This window comes from Physeter macrocephalus, chromosome 6 (genome assembly GCF_002837175.3).
Source record: "Physeter macrocephalus isolate SW-GA chromosome 6, ASM283717v5, whole genome shotgun sequence".
Classification (NCBI taxonomy): Eukaryota; Metazoa; Chordata; class Mammalia; order Artiodactyla; family Physeteridae; genus Physeter; species Physeter macrocephalus.
The window spans coordinates 14,976,147-14,994,497 of NC_041219.1; the positions used below are offsets into that span (position 1 = coordinate 14,976,147).

The window sequence follows — 18,351 nt, forward strand, 5'->3', positions numbered from 1 at the left end:
GCTTATTCCTTTTGTTTTTGAAGATTTGAATATTCCCCAAGGTATTCCCCATCCTTTGGTCTAAAAAAAAAGTTTGTTGTTTTAAACAATCATATGTATTTAAGTCTCAAATTTTTATCCACTGCTTTGACCAGTTCTCTGAACTCTAGCCTAGTAGGTACAAATGTTTATTGAACACTTCAACTTGGAGGTCCTGTCCTCATCTAAAATTGAACAGACCTTAAATCAGATTATTTTTCTACCAACACCCCTTTCTTTTTCCAACATACTATATTGTTCATACCATCAGTATCAGTTTTATAATTTTAGTAAGTTATATAGATGTTTATTCATTTAAAAGCATTAAGCGCTATGCTAGGTTGAGGTGATAAGAGTGGGGAGAATTCAAAAAGGAACAGGACCTTCAAAGCGCTCAACATCCTGAGAAAAAAATTGAAATAGAAATGATAATCCTGAAATTCCTCAGTGATCTCATGTTATCTTATGGCTTCAAATGCTGGTTGTTTAATAAATAGCACATACCATGATGCATTTATACTCCAGAAGACAATGAGCTTATTAAAAAAGGTAAATATACTGCTTTTTAATCTTGTATCCCCACCATATGGATGGATACCTGATACAAAGTAACAGGGATCAGTAAATGTTTACTGAATGAATGATGAATACATAAATACATGAGTAAAAAATAATTACACACACACACAACTCCTCAGCTAAGATCTCTTCTATAATTCATATCCATGTATCCAATGGCTGGTTGGAATTTTTCATTCACTCATACATTCAATCAATCAGTCAGTATGTACTGAGTCTCTACTATATGTCAGGTACTTTATTAGGCGTCAGGGGTTTAGAAGTGAACCTATTACATGGCAGATGATACATCTGTGAAGGAAAAAAAAAGCAGAGTAAAGGTATAGAGGGTAATGAGAAAGAGTTGTTATTTTACATAGGTTGGTAAAGAACAGTCTCTTTGATAAGGTGACATTACAGCAAGAAATAAAGTGCCAGTCATACCATAATCTTAGAGAATATTCCAGACAGAGGGAAGTACTACAGATCTTCCTTGACTTACAATGGGGTTACATTCTGATAAATCCATCAAAAGTTGAAAATATCCTAAGTCAAAACTGCATATGATATACCTATCCTGTCATAGCTTAGTGTAGCCTACCTTAGACACGCTCAGAATACTTACATTAGCCTACAGTTGGGAAAAATCATCTAACACAAAGCCTGTTTTATAAATAAATTATTAAGTGCTGAATATCTCATGTAATTTACTGAACACTGTACTGAAAGTGAAAAACAGAATGGTCATATAGGTATAGAATGGTTGTTTAAGTGTATCAGTTTGGTTGTTTACCCTCATGATCACGTGGCTGACCAGAAGTTGCAGCTTGCTGCTGTTGACCAGCGTCACTAGGGAATATGTGCTGCATATCACTAGCCTGGGAAAAGATCGAAACTCAAAATCTGAAGTATGGTTTCTACTGAATGTGTATTGCTTTCACACCATCATAAAGTTGAAAAATCGTTAAACTGAACCACTGTAAGTCAGGGACTGTCTGTAGTAAGCACTGAGGTAGAAGCCTGCTTGGAATGTTCTTCTGATTAGGAAAAGGCAGGGTGTCTATAGAGTAGTGAGGACAATGAGCAGGGGGCAGGGTGACATCTGACTCAATTTAAGAGGATCACTTAAGCTGAGAAGTTAAGAGTAAAAACTGAGGTATAGACTGGGAGGCTATAACAATAATTCAGGCAAGAGATGATGGTAACTTGAACCAGGGTGGTAGCACTGAAGGTAGTAAAGAGGTTAGATTCTGCATTCTTCAAGGCAAACCAACAGAATTTGCTGTTAGTTTGGATGAGAAAAAGGAGAAAAAGAGAAGTCAAGGATGAATCAAAGGTTTTTAGCCTGAGCAACTAGAAAAATTAAATTTTCAGTTTCGGAAATGTGAAGTTTGAAATGCGCTAACAGACATCTAATTGGAGTTACCTGGATATCTGAGTCTGGAGAACAGAGAAGAGGTCAAAACTAGGGATGTAATATAATACATAATAAAATAATATAACACAGTCACCTAAACTCAACGCTAAAATCTTATCTCAATTTTCCCTAGCCAATCTGCTTGCTGTCTGTCTTATATTTCCTATATTAGGTTCCAATACTTACCCGGAAACCTGGAAGTCATCCTTAATCCCTCCCTTTACCTTATCCCCAGCCTCCATCCAATTAGTCAGCAGATTCTGAATTGCCATTCCTAAAATGTCTTCTTTTTTTTTTCCTAAAATGTCTTCTTAATGGCCCCTAATCACTATTTTAGTTCGTCTTATGTCTCACACTTTGACGACTACAGCTGGCCCTTAATTCATTCTCCTCAGTTCCTTCTGAGTCATTCCCCACATCATCGCCAGACTGGTTTTTCTGTATCAAAATACAATCATCTCTCTTTTCTATAAGAAATCTGTCAATGATTGCTTACCTCCTACAAGACAAAGCTCAAGCTCTTTATTGTAGCAGACAGAGCCTTTTATGATTTGGTCTCAATGCATTTTAAATCTCTAGTCTTTCTCCTCTATCATCACCCAGTGTTCTAACCATATAGATCTTCACATAGATCAAGTACATCATGTGCCTGTGCTGTTGTGCAAGCTAGTATCCTCTATCTGGAATGCATCCTTACCTTGCTTGCTTAGTAAATTACCATTTACTCAAGATACAACTAAACTGTTCAACTGAAGCTCAATCTCAAAAAAGTAGGCCATGACTGAAAAACATTTTTAAAATCTCGAGATTACAGAAGTGCAGGTAAAGTCATCTTCAAACTAGAGATCTGATTTTTTTTTTTTTTGGTGGTACGCAGGCCTCTCACTGCCGTGGCCTCCCCCGCTGCGGAGCACAGGGTCCGGACGCACAGGCTCAGTGGCCGTGGCTCACGGGCCCAGCCACTCCGCGGCATGTGGGATCTTCCCGGACCGGGGCACGAACCCGTGTCCCCTGCATCGGCAGGCGGACTCTCAACCACTGCGCCACCAGGGAAGCCCAAGATCTCATTTTTTTTTTTCCAAATGTTTGCTCTTGGTGCTAGAACCAACTATCCTCTTGAATTTTTCTTTTTTTTTCCTAAATATTTACTTATTTATTTATTTGGCTGTGTCAGGTCTTAGTTGTGGCATGCCGGCTCAGTAGTTGCGGCGCACAGGCTCAGTAGTTGTGGTGCATGGGCTCTAGAGCGCGTGGGCTTAGTAGTTGCGGCATGCAGGCTTAGTTGCCCCATGGCACGTGGAATCTTGGTTCCGTGACCAGAGATTGAACCCACGTCCCCTGTGTTGGAAGGCGGATTCTTAACCACTGGACCACCAGGGAAGTCCCTCATTACTACATTTGAAAGAAACCTGCAATGAGGTTTTGCAAATAGACTTTATAAAAACAATTATATACACTATATATGTAACGGACAAAACCGATTATAATCTTTAATTACAAAGTATCACCATTTCTATAATAATGTAATTTTATACATATATAAATTTCCTTTCAAAAGATAATCAACCCATCTTATTTTAAATGCCTTCTAATGTTATTCATAAGAAATTATAAAGCTGTAACTGTTAATACATTAAGAATAATCTTTCTACTAAATGACTTTTCTCAGACTGATTTATTTTATTTTCTTATGCTTAATTTTTTTTACTATGTCTTTTAATACATGAACATCTTTATTATCGTTATCCCTTTTCTCTTTATCATCTTAAAGAGTCTGACTTTTATTGTCTTTTATTATCCTAAATTTCCTCTGGACTTGAAATAAAAAAACAGCTACTTCTTACTTCTGGATTTACCTAATTTCATGCTATCTTCACCTAATTACAAAGCAGTTACCCTCTGCTGCCACCAAATTGTGCCTTTATATGAATTATATATAAATACAACTCAAGTTTAAAATTAAAGTACATGTGAAGAGAAATTTCTTATACTTAAGAAAATCCCGTTAGAAAAAAAAACACTCCTGTTCTTAAAATCTTTTCAAAAATACCACTGATTAGAGCAATAGAACATTAATTTTTGTTTAAACCCCACTGGACTATGTATTACAATATTTGTTTTCTAATTCCAGTGCTTTAACTAGGCTAGCAACCTTGAGAAAGCCTTAACTTCTTTGAATATTCGTATAATGGGTTAAGAACACAGATCTGAACCTAGACTGCTGGGTTTCAATCCCTGATTTGCCACTTACTAGCTCTATTATCTTGGGCAAGACACAATCTACACTAATAGTCAGTTCTTTTATTTGTAAGATAGGAGTAATGAAAGTATATACCTATCCACAATGTGAGGATTAAATTAATTAATATTATATGTGAAGTGTTTAGATCAGGAATAAGCACTAAGGTGTTAATTATCATGATCAGTTCTAAAAGTCTATGATTCTGCTTCTCTTTTACTTCATTGTGGTCTAATAGGAAGAAGATCTTATAATGAATTTAACTGGTCCTTAATCCACCTATAATTGCAAGGTTTTTAAACAATGAAAACAATGTATATTGAACTAAATTGGGTGTGATATAATAAAGTGATTAGACTATATAACATCTGTCACTGCTATAAAAAAACAGTAAATGTTAGCTTGAAATGTAGCCAATTCTGATGGGTAAGAAAAAATAAAATAAAATTGGAATTGTTAGCTAAGAAATGCAAAAATTGACTTGTGTCCACACTAAATAAAGAAAATTGCATTAAAACATAAACCAGAAATACTTTCACCTACTATTCAATCATTACTACTTTCAAAGGCAATCTACTCAAGCATGACTAGTTGTTAATCAAATATATTAGAATAAGAAATAAGAGCTAAAAGAGTGATTAAAGAATTTTAAAATATTAAATAACTTTCATACCAGGATAAATAATTTGAGAAATCTTGTCATTACTAGAGATATATTTAGGGTGCTCTTTTTATAAATGTTAAACTCTATTAGAGATGCCTCTATCTTTTGTTTCTTCTGAATAAAGTTATGCTATATAAATTCATGTATTCCCATTATATGAATAAAATGAATATCATGAAATATTTTCTAGGAGATATTCCTAATAAAATGCAGTATGGTACAGTGATGAAGAGTGTGGGCTCAAGGTATCTGTTACACTGTTTGGGACTGAACTACATATAGCACGACTTCCTACATGTATGACCTTGGGCAAATCACTGAGCCTCAGCTTCTCATCTGTAAAATGGGGTGATAGTAGTATTAACCTCTTAGAATTGCTGTGAGGATGAAATGAAATAATGCATGTAAAGCCTTTTGCTCAATGCCTGGCAAATAATCGGTATTTAATAAGAGTTAGCTATTATTTTTAGTATCAGCTCTTTACTTTTCAATTTCAGGGTCATACTATATACTATTTTCCAGAATTTCCCCTCACCTATTATTTTCCCAGATTTACATTTTCCATCCTGACATTTCCTAAATTCCAACAGTGCAGTGAACACTGTCATCTAGATGTGCTTTAGCAACCAAACTCAATATATCCCAAAACAAACTCATACACTCTTCTAAATCCGTTCCTGCTTTGTCCCACATTCCACCACCCCCCCCCCGCCCCCGTGTGAATTTATCTAATCATCACTTCTTAAACTGGAAACTTCAGGAGGCAAATTAGCTGGCCTCAATTCTTCCTTCATCTCCACATTCAATTCTCCATTAAGCTGTTTTAATTTTACCTTAATATTTTCTGAAAACAGTCCTGGCTCTTTGCTCTTTTCCATCTTAAGTGTAACCATCCTGCTTTGTCCCACATTCCACCCCCCCCCCCCCCCCGCCCCCGTGTGAATTTATCTAATCATCACTTCTTAAACTGGAAACTTCAGGAGGCAAATTAGCTGGCCTCAATTCTTCCTTCATCTCCACATTCAATTCTCCATTAAGCTGTTTTAATTTTACCTTAATATTTTCTGAAAACAGTCCTGGCTCTTTGCTCTTTTCCATCTTAAGTGTAACCATTTTGGCCCTTTTCATCTTTCACCTGGATTAAGTGAAGAATCTTCTTCAAGGAAGGCATGCCACCACCATGTATCCCCCACTCTAATGCATCCTCCAGATTACCATCAGCTGCTTTATTACTAAAAACCAAATCCAATCAGGTTAATTTCCTGCTTGGGAATCTTTGTTGCATCTGTCTAATGCCTACAAAAGAGATGTCCACCACCTGGCTCCAGCCTAATCTTTTCAAGCCTCAACCTCATACTAATTCCATCCTGACTTTTTACTCCATTCCAATTCTAATGAATTCTCCACGTATGCTATGTCTCCAATTCCTTTTCTTTGCACATGTTGATACCCCTGTCTCACATGCCTTTTTTGTCCACTACCCCCCTTCTTTGCCAAGTAAACTCCCTCTCAAATGTCATCACTCTCAAACCCTTCCTGACTACTGCAAACAGTTAGTCATAGGCTTTTCTGTTCTCCCAAATCATTCTGTTCCTACCTATATTTTAGCACATAGCACACTGCATTGTGGGGCTCTGTTTATATATTTGTCACTTCTATACACTGTGAAATCCTTAAGAACAAAGTGTGTCTCTTAAAAAAAATACCCCGAAATACCCAACACTCAGAACATATGTTGGCACCTTAATCAAAACTGAATGAATCATTACAACTAAAATCAGCCTTGCTAACAGTTTCCTTTATATAGAAGGAAACTAAAGACAAGAAGTTTTCAGTACATATCCATGCCTTTCCCAGTTCATAATAATTGCGAACTACTATTAAACAATATTGTCGCTATCTATCTGGGCATTCACCAGGGCTAGCTGGACAGATAAGGGACTCTTCATCCAGGTTGTGATGCTTTATACCCATTCTTCCAGCTTCTTCAAGTCTTGAAGATCCCATTACTCCAAAATTGCTTGCTTAGGACACAGCTGTTAAAAGCTCTACCGGGTATTTATCCAAGCTCCAGTTATGACTGCTTTCCTAATGTGTGCCTTGTTTCTCCTGAGCTCCAGGTACCTTCAGCCACTTGTTACAATGCCTCAACTCTATTTAGGCATTTAAATATTTCTTCAGTTTTAGTGCCTAAGATTTTTTTTTTTTAACAACCAGGTAGTCATTATGAATTTTCCTAATCCCAAGGAATAAAAATCTCTTTTTAAGGAACTGACTTAGCTTCCATTTCTCTGCTTGTATTTCCTGATGAACCACATTTCAGCAGGAGTCAACCTTCTAAACCAATATCCCATACCTTAGGAAAACACAGTTCTCTTCTGATAATATCCATTTAATCACTGCCTAGACATAACTTAATATAGTGGAAATCACACAGTAATTTATATATATATATATTAGTTTTTTTAAGTTGTAGTAAAATATGCATAAAATTTACTATCTTAATAACCATTTTAAGTAGACAGTTCAGTAGTGTTAAGTACATTTACATTGTTGCTCAATCAATGTCTAGAACTCTTTTCATCTGCAAAACTGCAATGCTACACTAATTAAACAACAAAACCCCATTCCCACTTCCTCCTAGCTCCTGACAACCATCATTGCACTTTCTCTATGATTTTGAGTACTTGAGGTACCTCATGTTAAGTGGAATCATACAGTATTTGTCTTTTTGTGACTGGCTTATTTCACATAGCATAATGTTCTCAAGGTTCATCCAGGCTGTAGCATATGTCAGAATTTCCTTCTTAATGCTGAGCAGCATTTTCTGTATGTATATACTACATTTTGTTTATTCATTCATCCATTGATGAAAACTTGGTTTTCTTCCATCTTTTAGTTATTGTGAATAATGCTATAAACATGGGTGTACAAAAATCTCTTTGAAACCTTCCTTTTAATTCTTTGGTTATATGCCCAGAAGAGGAATTGCTGTATTATACAGCTTTATATTTATTGAGATAATTCACATATTATTTAAAGTATACAATTCAGTGGTTTAAGTAAATTTGCAGAGCTGTGCAACCATTATCACAAACAGTTTTAGAACACTCATCACTCCTGAAAGAAATTCTACCCATAAGCAATCATTCCTCATGTATAAATTGACATCTCCCAGCTTGTACCTCTCTCTATTAACATATTCAACTGCTTGGATATCTAACACGCAAAACAAACTTAACACGTCTGAAAAATGAACCCCTGAACTCTCCCTACAAAACTTACTTTTCCCACAACATTCACACCTCTCATAAAAACTTCACCCATCTAGTGGCTCAAACCAAAAATCTTAGAATCTTCCCTGCCTTCTTCTTTCTTACACACTGTAGTTTTAATCACTCAATAATCTTCTTGGCCAAACCTTCAAAAGATATCTAAAATCCAATCTTTTCTCATCACTTTGTCTACTACCACCCTACTCCTGCCCTTGCCATTCTCCTACTTCTGCCCTTACCTTCCTACAATCTATTCTCAACACAATAGCCCCAGAGATCCCTTCTAAAGCAAGTCAGATCATGTCACTCTTCTATCTCAATCCCTCCACTAGCTTACTATTTCACTCAGATTAAAAGCTAAAATCCTTCCAATGGCCCACAAGGCCCTATGTGATATGGTCCACTGCTACTTCTGTGACCTCATCTCCTTCCAGCCTCTTCCTTGTTCTGCGTGCTTCAGTCATACTGGTCACACTCGCTGCTTCTCTGAAAACACCAGGCACCCTCCCATCCTTGAATTCATTGGTTCCTCTGTATGCAATGTTCTTTCCCCAGACCTACATGATTCATTCCATCACTCCAGTAAGATCTTAGCTTAAATACCACCTTATCAGTGACAACTTCTTGACCACTCTTTAAATTTGCAATGTGTCTCATTCACCCCGTACACTTCCTTATCCCCTTTGCCTGTTTTACTTCTCTCCAAAGCTTTTATTGACAGATAATTTTATGCCTTACCCTACCACTCATGATACTTCTTTCAACTTTAAAAATATTAAAAATATGTAGAGTTAAGAATCAAATATTTTTTCAAGTAGAACCTTACTTCACATATTGTTAGGTAAACTGATTTTTTTCCACTCAAATTACGATTGCCCTTCAATGTCAACAATCATTTATTGAAAAAGTCAAGTATCACATTCTTTACAAAACAGTTTTAAACATATTTTCCATCTAGGTTGGTTACATTACCTTGCCGATTAACTTCATTTTGAAGTAGCTCTTCCATTGCCTCCTCCTCGGCAATATCTAAAGGTGTGTCTCCTTCACTGTTGACAGCTCCTACATGTGCTCCCTGACCAATCAAAAACCTGTAAAATTAAAGGGAAGACAGTTAAGCAATGATGGTATCATCAAAATAAAACTGAATGCATAGCTAATGAGGCAAGCTCCTATGCAAAAGCAGCAATAAAAACCAAGGACAGCATAGGTATTATTTAAGTTTTAAGAAACTACCATAAAGCATGTCTTCTTTCCTTTTTAAAATTTTATATTTCCTAAAATTTTTCTATAATGTACACACATTAACTAATACAAAAATGTTATTTTAAAATAATTACAAAGTCTTTCATAGGATTATTTCAGACTGTCTCCATTAAGATTTTTCATTATCTCCACATTGACTAGTTTCCTATCTGAACTTCATGCTCCCAGTCTCATGCCGTAAGCAATAGTTCTTAACCTTGGGCTCATGGGCATAATTCAGAAGGTCATTCAGCTTATACAGATATATTAAAATACTGTGTATGTTCATCACTATTTTGAAATTAAGGTAATTATTAGACCAACTACTAAGTCTTTTTATTTAATGTGTTACTAAAGAAGCACATACATACTTTGTACTCAGTATTTTATTTTATGCATCCAAAACACAATACTAAGAACATATTCACAGGCTTCATCAAACCTGACAAAGGGATCCAGATACAAAATGGTTGCGAATCTCTTTCACTATGCCAACTACACATCTCCCAGAATCATCTATTTAACACAACCTGAGTCAATTTCCAACTTAAAATTCTTTGAATGGTTGTCCATGCTAGAAGAAAACATGCCTACATGGCCCTTACTGATCTGGTTTTGTCTTCTTTTCAGCCTCATTCCTCTTCCTTCTTGTATCACACTTTAGACTCCAACAATATGGAACTGTTTGTAGTTCCAGATTAAGCCATGTTCTTTTGGCATCGCTGATTTTACTCTTCTATATATAAAGAATGGCTCCCTTTTTTCCGATGTTCCTAATCAATCTAACTCTTATTTGTAAATTTTTTTTTTACAGGCTACATGACAATATTCGCATTATCAAAACAGTGAAGGAAAAACAGCCCTCAGAGTTTTAAAAAAAGAAGAAAAAAAGAAAAAACTCCCTTACATCTCTCCTTCTGTTATCATGTTCCCTCCCCAGAGATAAACACTATCAACAGCATGGCAAATATCTTTCTGGTACCTTTGCTATGAATTTATATGTGTGTCTATAAAGAAATATATACAGTCACTTTTGAGGTTCTTGGGATTAATTTAAATGTACTGGAGTGCAACACTTGCCTTCTAATAGCTGAAAAATATTCCACAATATGGCTGGATCATACTTTTATTTAATGCCATCCTCCTAATGGATGTGTTCTTAAATGGATGTGTTCTTAAATTTTTCTCAACGTGATGAGAATAAAGCATCTTATCATTGTTTTCTTTCCTCATTACACAGGAGTTTGAAAAAAAATCTGGATATGTTCACTAGCATTTGTATTTTCTCCTTTTGTGAACTTATTTACTTCTTTTGCTTTTTTTTTTTTTTTTTTTTTTGCGGTACGCGGGCCTCTCACTGTTGTGGCCTCTCCCGTTGAGGAGCGCAGGCTCCGGACACGTAGGCTCAGCAGCCATGGCTCACGGGAGCAGCCGCTCCGCGGCATATGGGATCTTCCCGGACCGGGGCACGAACCCGCGTCCCCTGCATCAGCAGGCAGACTCTCAACCACTGCGCCACCAGGGAAGCCCCTCTTTTGCTTATTTTTTAATGTGTGCCTTAACTCAACAAATACTTATGGGGTGTTGTTATAGATTGAATGGTTTTGTGTTCCTCTAAAATTCATGTTGAAACCCCAAACCACCAATATGATGCTATTAGGAGGTAGAGCTTTGGGGAGGTAATCAGGTATAGATGAGGTCATGAGGTTGGAGAACCCATGATGGGATTAATGTTTTTAAAGAGGAAGAGAGTAGAGCGCACTGTCTCTCTGCATGGAGGGCACAGCAAGATGGCAGCCATCTGCAAGTCAGGAAAAGAGCCCTCACTAGACACAGAATTGGCCAGCACCTTGATCCTGAACTGTCTAGTCTCCAGAACTGTGAGAAATAAATGTCTGTTGTTTAAGCATCCCAGTTTATGGCATTTTCTTACAGCAAACAAAGCTGACTAAGACAGGTGTCTACTATGTATCTACCACTATGTTACATGTCAGGCATATAATAGTAAGCAAAAACAAATGCAGATCTTCCCCTCAAAGATCTTATAATCTAGAAAGAGAGCTAGATTAATTACCTAAATACATGTAAAACTTTGATGTCTTAAAACAGTGAGTTATGTCTACAAGTGAATAATAGAATAACTTGATTTAGTAAGGTCAGGAAAGGATTCCCTGAACAATATACAGGTACTAGCAAACATAATGGGAGGAGAGTATGTTCCAGAAGAGAGAAAAAAAGGCACCAAAAACCTGTGACAGGAAGTGTGTATGGCTAGACAAGGGTTTGGTTCATTCTCCTGAGAGTAAATGAAAGAATCAATCTCTAAATAATATGTCAGGTACACCCCAAAGTCAGTGAATGTTTATTTTGTAATATCTGTAAATGATCAAGTGTGTGTTTCAAAAAGATCACTTTGTGAAGTATGGAAAATAAATGAGAATGGAGAAAGAATGAAAGTAGGCAGACCAGCTAATGAGCTACTGCAGCAGTAGACAAAAATTATGTTGGAAGCTTGAATTTGATGGAGGAAATGGATAAATTCCAGAGATATCTAGGAGATACTAGAGACCAGCTGGATAAGAGAAGCGAGGGCGAGGAAGGTGTCTATGATACACTGAAGTTCTTGACTTGTCTGTGGTAGATGGACGGTGGTACTAATAAATGATACACAAAAAAATAAGTTATTCCCTCCTTCTGACAAATAGATGTGTTGCAAATATTTTTTTCCATATTGTCACCACATTAAAAAAAAAACAAACCTTTTCTTACAGCATTTTGTATTTGAGTGAAATTTAAAGGTTGTGTGAAGTCAGGTCTGTCAATCTTTTGCTTTAAGAAGGACTTTACCAACTAGCTATTGATATCTGTGTGGAGATGTAACTTTTACAAGACACACACACACACAGAAAGAGAAAGATAGAAAAAGGAAAGAATATACACTATAAAGTTAACAGAGGTAGCATTAGGAGGGACTTGCTTTTTTAATTTTATTTTTTAGCCCCACTGTGGGGCATGTAGGATCTCAGTTCCTGGACCAGGGATCAAACCTGCACCCCCTGCAGTGGAATTGTGAAGTCTTAACCAGTGGACCACCAGGGAAGTCCCACATTAGGAAGGATTTGTATTAGTTGGGGTTTTCATGGGGGGGGGATTTTTTTTGTTATTCTAGTTTTCTGCAGCAAGTTTATTTTGTGTATGTATATTAGACCACAAAAATGGCTACCATGCCATTTTGTAGCCTGGTATTTTTACAATTAATAATATGTTATAAACATTTCTCCTAGTGCAAAACAATGTTTCATTTTTATGATCTTCACGGGGACTTCCACAAACAGAAGTCATATTTGAATTGAAGAAACTTTTTCTGTTTCACAGTTTTAAAAAATGTAATATAAAACTAATGAAGAACATTTATATACTACAAATAAATAAATAAATGAATCTGGAGCAAAAAAATAAGATATTAGTGGAGTAGAACCTGTGCTATGCTCCAGGGGAATATGTACGTATTCTGCTAGGCAAAATCTCAAACAATCAGAGATATTTACATAAAACCACGTATATTTTGCTTAGGTATTAGAAATCATTCACAGGATATAAAGACAGAATAAAAGGAAGACCTCAGAGTGGCTGCAGTGCTAGCAGAGGGAAGTAGAGTCTCAAGGAAATAACAGGTCAAAGCCAAAAAGAGACAATCCAAAATTTATATAAACAGGAAGGATGTTAAGAGAAACTAACAAGAGTAAAGTTCCGAAAACTGCTGGCAGGAAGTAGGGCCTGGAGCAATCCCTGAGCCAAAAGTTTAGGTATAAATATATATACATAAAATTCACAAACCTCTCTATGACTCAAGAACTATTATTTGCAAATGTAAATTAAATAAATAAATAAAACCCCATGGCATTAATTCTTATTTACCACGAATAATCTCAAAAAGCCATTCAAAGATTTGCTGGGTGAAAAAAAAGCATAAACATTTAAATTCTGCAGACTTTGGGTTTGGTTCCCACCTCTGTTTCTTGACAGCTGTGTGATATTCATCAACTTAAAACATTTGAAACCTAGCTTATAGGTAACTTACAAGGCTGTGTTATGTTTAAATGAGTTAATGTCTAAAAATAAAATTAAAATTCTATCTGTTATCACATCATGCAAAATCATCACACTTAGAAAGCAATGTTTAAGATAATGTGAAACAAAATACAGGCTATCTGGAATACCAGAAATTCACTTTGTGGGACCCTTGGAGATACTGAAAACAGATGGTCAGATTTCCTTCAGAACAAAAAGGGCTGGGGTATTAAAAGCAGCTCATGGGACTGCTGATTAGGAAAAATAAACTATATTTATTATAAGATTTCTTGGGGAAAAAAAAAAAAACTATGAAGATTTCACACAGGAGTCCCAAACTGAAAGTCAGAATATTAGGCTGTTTCTCAGATGGGTAACTTTTTTGAATGCTTCAGGGTTTAAAAAAAAAGGGGCAGGCTTTTATTTGCTTAACAATGGTTAATGATGTCCTTAAGCAATACAAAAGAGGCCAACATAGGAGATGCCACCTATTGAACGATGAAAATCCTTATAAATTACTGAAGTGAAAAATGGTAAACTGCTAGGTTTACTGAGATTTATAATAACCTACAACTTTGAGTCAATAAATAATTTTGGATAATTAATAAACCTCAAATTCAAGACATAATCCAAATGGATTTCTACAAAATTATTTGCATATGTGTGAATTAAAAAATCTAATAAAAGGTGTAAAACTTGTTAACCAAGTTATCGGTTACAAGTTGGATGTGGTATATTAGATGGATAGGTTTCTATCTGGGTTAGAATGATTCAATGTTAACTGAATTCAGCAGACAAATTTGACAGTCTCATAATTATCTTGGATTCTGAGTTTTGTCAAAAGCCAAACCACAGAAGAGATTGAGAAGGAGAAATAGCTCATTTTAAAAATTTGATGTTTTAATTAAAGCCCTTGTCTTTAAATTAGAAGCTAATGAGAACACAGTAATCAAAGAGACAAAGAGAAAGAAATTTCATCAGCAAGAGCTGAATATATTTAGTGTTCAAACTTAATGTACATTGTTTTATTTACTGTAGAAAAACTAGTATCAAGAAATTGTTTTAACCAATCCATGGATTTTTCATGTATTCAATACATGAATTTTTAAAATTCGAAACGTCAGTGCAGCCTTAAAAAATTTCTGTCATACAGATGAATCTCAAGGCCATTATGGTAAGCAAAATAAGCCAGTCACAAAAGGCCAAATGCTATATGATTCCACTCATATAAGTGTCTAAAGTTGTCAAAATCATAAAAACAGCAAATAGTAAGGTGGTTACCACGGGCTAGGGGAGTGGGGAGGGGAAATTAGTGTTTACCAGGTAGTTTTAGTATTGCAAGATGAAAAATCCTAGAGATCTGCTGCAAAACAATGTGAATATGCTTAACACTATTAAACCGTACACTTTAAAATGGCCAAGATGATATATTTAATGTTTTTACCACAATTAAAAAAAAAACCCACAAAGTCAGAAAACCACTGAAATAGTTGTTTCTTGAAAATTCAAATGAATTACTCAAAGCCATCCAATGAGACAGAAATTATGAAAACTAAGCTAACTGAACTTTTCAAAGACGGGTAAGAGAACACTGTACTATTAACTTCAAATATAAATGCAGACTTCCTTGGTGGCGCAGTGGTTAAGAATCTGCCTGCCAATGCAGGGGACACGGGTTCGAGCCCTGGTCCAGGAATATCCCACAGGCCGCGGCACAACTAACCCCATGTGCCACAACTACTGAGCCTGCGCCCTAGAGCCCGCGAGCCACAACTACTTAGCCTGTGTGCCATAACTACTGAAGCCCACGCGCCTAGAGCCTGTGCTCCACAAGAGAAGCCACCGCAATGAGAAGCTTGCGTACCACAACAAAGAGTAGCCTCGCTCACCACAACCAGAGAAAGCCCACGTGCAGCAACCCAACGCAGCCAAAAATAAATAAATAAAATATATATTAAAATAAATAAGTAAATAAATGCTATTTTCTTTTGGAAGCCTCTGAGCAGCATAAAATCAGTGTAAATAACCTTATGCATCTTCAGTGGGAATGCACTTTCCTATTTCATATTTGAAGTTCTATATCACAATAAAAAACAGTTGAAAGTAACTATAACAGTAAGAATCCAAACAAAAGTTCTAACCCGGAACTTTTGAAAATTTTCTTTAAAATAACAGTTCTTTCCTTCAGCACCTGACAAATGTTGTGCCACTTCCTTCTGGTCTCCATGTTTCTGATGAGAAGTCTGCTTAAATGCAATGCCCCCTGCCCCAATGTTATAGTAGTTCCTTTCTCATTGCTTTCAAGATTTTTACTTTGTCTTTTGTCTTCAGAACTGCTTTGGTTTATCCTCTTTGGAATTTGCTAAACTTCTTGAATCTGTAGGTTTATATCTTTTGCAGAGTTTGAGTAAGTTTTTAGCCATCATTTATTATTTCTTTAAATACTTTTCCAGCCATGCCCTCTTTCTCTTCTTCTAGGACTCCAATGGCATAAATGTTAGCTCTCTGGTATACTCCCACAGGCCCCTGAGGCCTCTCTTCATTTTATTTTAGTCTATTTTCTCTCTGTTGCCCAGATTTGGTAATTTCTATTGTTCTGTTTTTCAGTTCACCAGTTCTTTCTTCTATCCCCTCCATTCTGCTGCTGAGCCTATCTGCTATTTATTTTGGTTACTGGATTTTTCAGTTCCAAAACTCCCATTTGTTTCCCCTTCATATCTTCTATTTCTTTGCAGACTTTTTTTGGCTGAGACTTTTTTTCATTTGTTTGAAGCATACTTGTAATTGGTTGTTGAAGCATTTCTGTGATAGCTGCTCTATAATCTTTGTCAAATAATTTTAAGATTAATCTCTCTGTAATCTTAATGCTAGTCTCTATTGTCTTTTTCATTCAATTTGAGATGTTCCTTGGTATGACAACTGATTTTCAATTGAAATCTGAACACTCTGGGCATTATGAGACTCTAGACTGTGCTTAAATCTTCTATGTTAGCTGACTATATTTGGCCCTGGTCTAGCAGAAAAGATGGGGAGGTGCCATCTCATTATTACAAGGTAGGGGTAGAAGTTCAGGTTCCCCACTCAGCCTCCATTGACACTAGCGATGGAGCGGCTCCTTGTTACTTCTGACTCCCCACCAAACCTTCACTGATACCTCCCTGGCTAAGGAGGCTATGGGTGCCTCACTACTACACCCTATGTGGCCTCCACTGACACCATAAGGGGAGAAAGAGATAGGCCTCTTTACTGATGGGTGGTGGTGAAAGTATTTACTCTCTACCAGGCCTCTTCTGACTCCACCCCAGTGGGGAGAAGTAGGAGCTCCTTTTTACTGCCAGGTGGGGGTGTAAGTCCAGGCTTCCCACATGGTCTCCAGTGCCAGTTAGGGGAGGGCTAGTTAACTATCTGATGGGGATGAAAATCTCGGCAGGCTCTGTATCTGACCTAATCTGACATCATGACAGTAGAGGTGCTAGGGCACCTCATGATAGCCTGGTAATGTTGTAAATCTACGCTCCCTACTTGGCCTTTGCTAGTGAGGGTATGGGTAGGACCAAGGTTTTTTTCTGCAGTGTTTGGCTGGAGTAGTTTTTTTTTTTTTAAAGTTTTAGGGTGCCCCTCTCCTAGTATTTGGCCAAAGAGGTTAGGCTTTTGTTGGGGCTTTTTTGGGGGGGGCAGTGTGGGGCCATTGGTGCTTCTGGGTTATCAGCTTCCTCAGTTCCAAGTGTGGTATATCTGAGGCAAAGAGAAAAGCCAGAAACTTACTCCTGTCATTCTTTGGATCCTGAGATCCCTAGCTGTTCTGTCTTCTCTCCATCTTATAGAGTCTTTGTATATTTTATATATCATGTTCAGGGTTTTTAGTTGTATTCAGCAGGAGGAATAGGGAAAAACATATCTATTCTATTTTCCAAGAAGCAGAAATTCTCATTTTTAATTGTCAGGAAATTTTAATGTTTATAACATTACCAATTTTAACCTTTTAAAAAATTTCATTTTGTCAAAATCCCACAGGTGGAAGTATTATTTTTGTAAATAAACCCTGTTACTAGTCCAATAACATGGACTAATGTACCTTGCCAAATACTGTGCTAAATTTCTGACATCATGGTTTCACAATTATGCTACAGATACAATTAATTATGCCGATAGCAAAGACCAGGCTACTGTGTGTGAGAGAAATGAATCTATTTGTGAAAGTGGGCTCTATTTTCCAGTTATCTAGGCACCTGGATTGTCAAAACAAACAAAACACAAAAACAAATTCAAAATGTACAGAAGGATTTAAATTCCTCTCTTCTCTGCAAAGCCACCTTTAAATACAGGAAATTCTGTAGGTTCTGTCTTCAGCATTTCTTACTTCTCTTAATTATTCCCCAGAGCAGTGACTATACTTCTTTGACCATGCACTAACTCCTGAAAATGCATATTTATTTATTAAAATCAATTACATGCACTACTGTCTTACTTTATTACTGTATCTCCCAATTCCCAGAGGCAAAAATCCTACTCATTGTGTAATAATTCTAAGATATACATTTTCCCCAAATTTTAATATTGCTGAAATCTTCTACAATCTATTGACCTTACAATCAATGATGTCTTAGCAATGGATAATGGCCACGATATGGCTGTCATCATCTGTCTTCATGTAACCCCAGTCACAGCTATTCATATTGTTTTCAACTTCAACTGATTTATGTGCATTCATACCTTTGATACCTTATTTACTGAGCTTAACTGTTACTTAAAATGTCTTCCTGGATGGTGTCTGAAACTTTTTGTTGAAACCTTGTAGTAAGATCAAGAAAGCACTACCAACAACACTTGCAGAATGCTATCAGTGGCTTAGAAGAAAATCCCA

At 36.5% G+C, this 18,351-nt stretch overlaps 1 protein-coding gene across 9 annotated transcripts in view; it reads right to left on the bottom strand.

Moving 5' to 3' along the window:
• The window catches only part of PPP1R12A (protein phosphatase 1 regulatory subunit 12A), a 156,024-nt gene that overhangs the window by 64,651 nt on the left and 73,022 nt on the right, over positions 1 to 18,351 (bottom strand). For all 9 annotated transcript variants that reach the window (XM_028490409.2, XM_007101006.4, XM_007101004.4 and 6 more), the window contains exon 3: positions 9,144 to 9,262. In XM_028490409.2, coding sequence (XP_028346210.1) covers positions 9,144 to 9,262 — 119 coding nt within the window. The remainder of the gene's footprint in view (positions 1 to 9,143; positions 9,263 to 18,351) is intronic.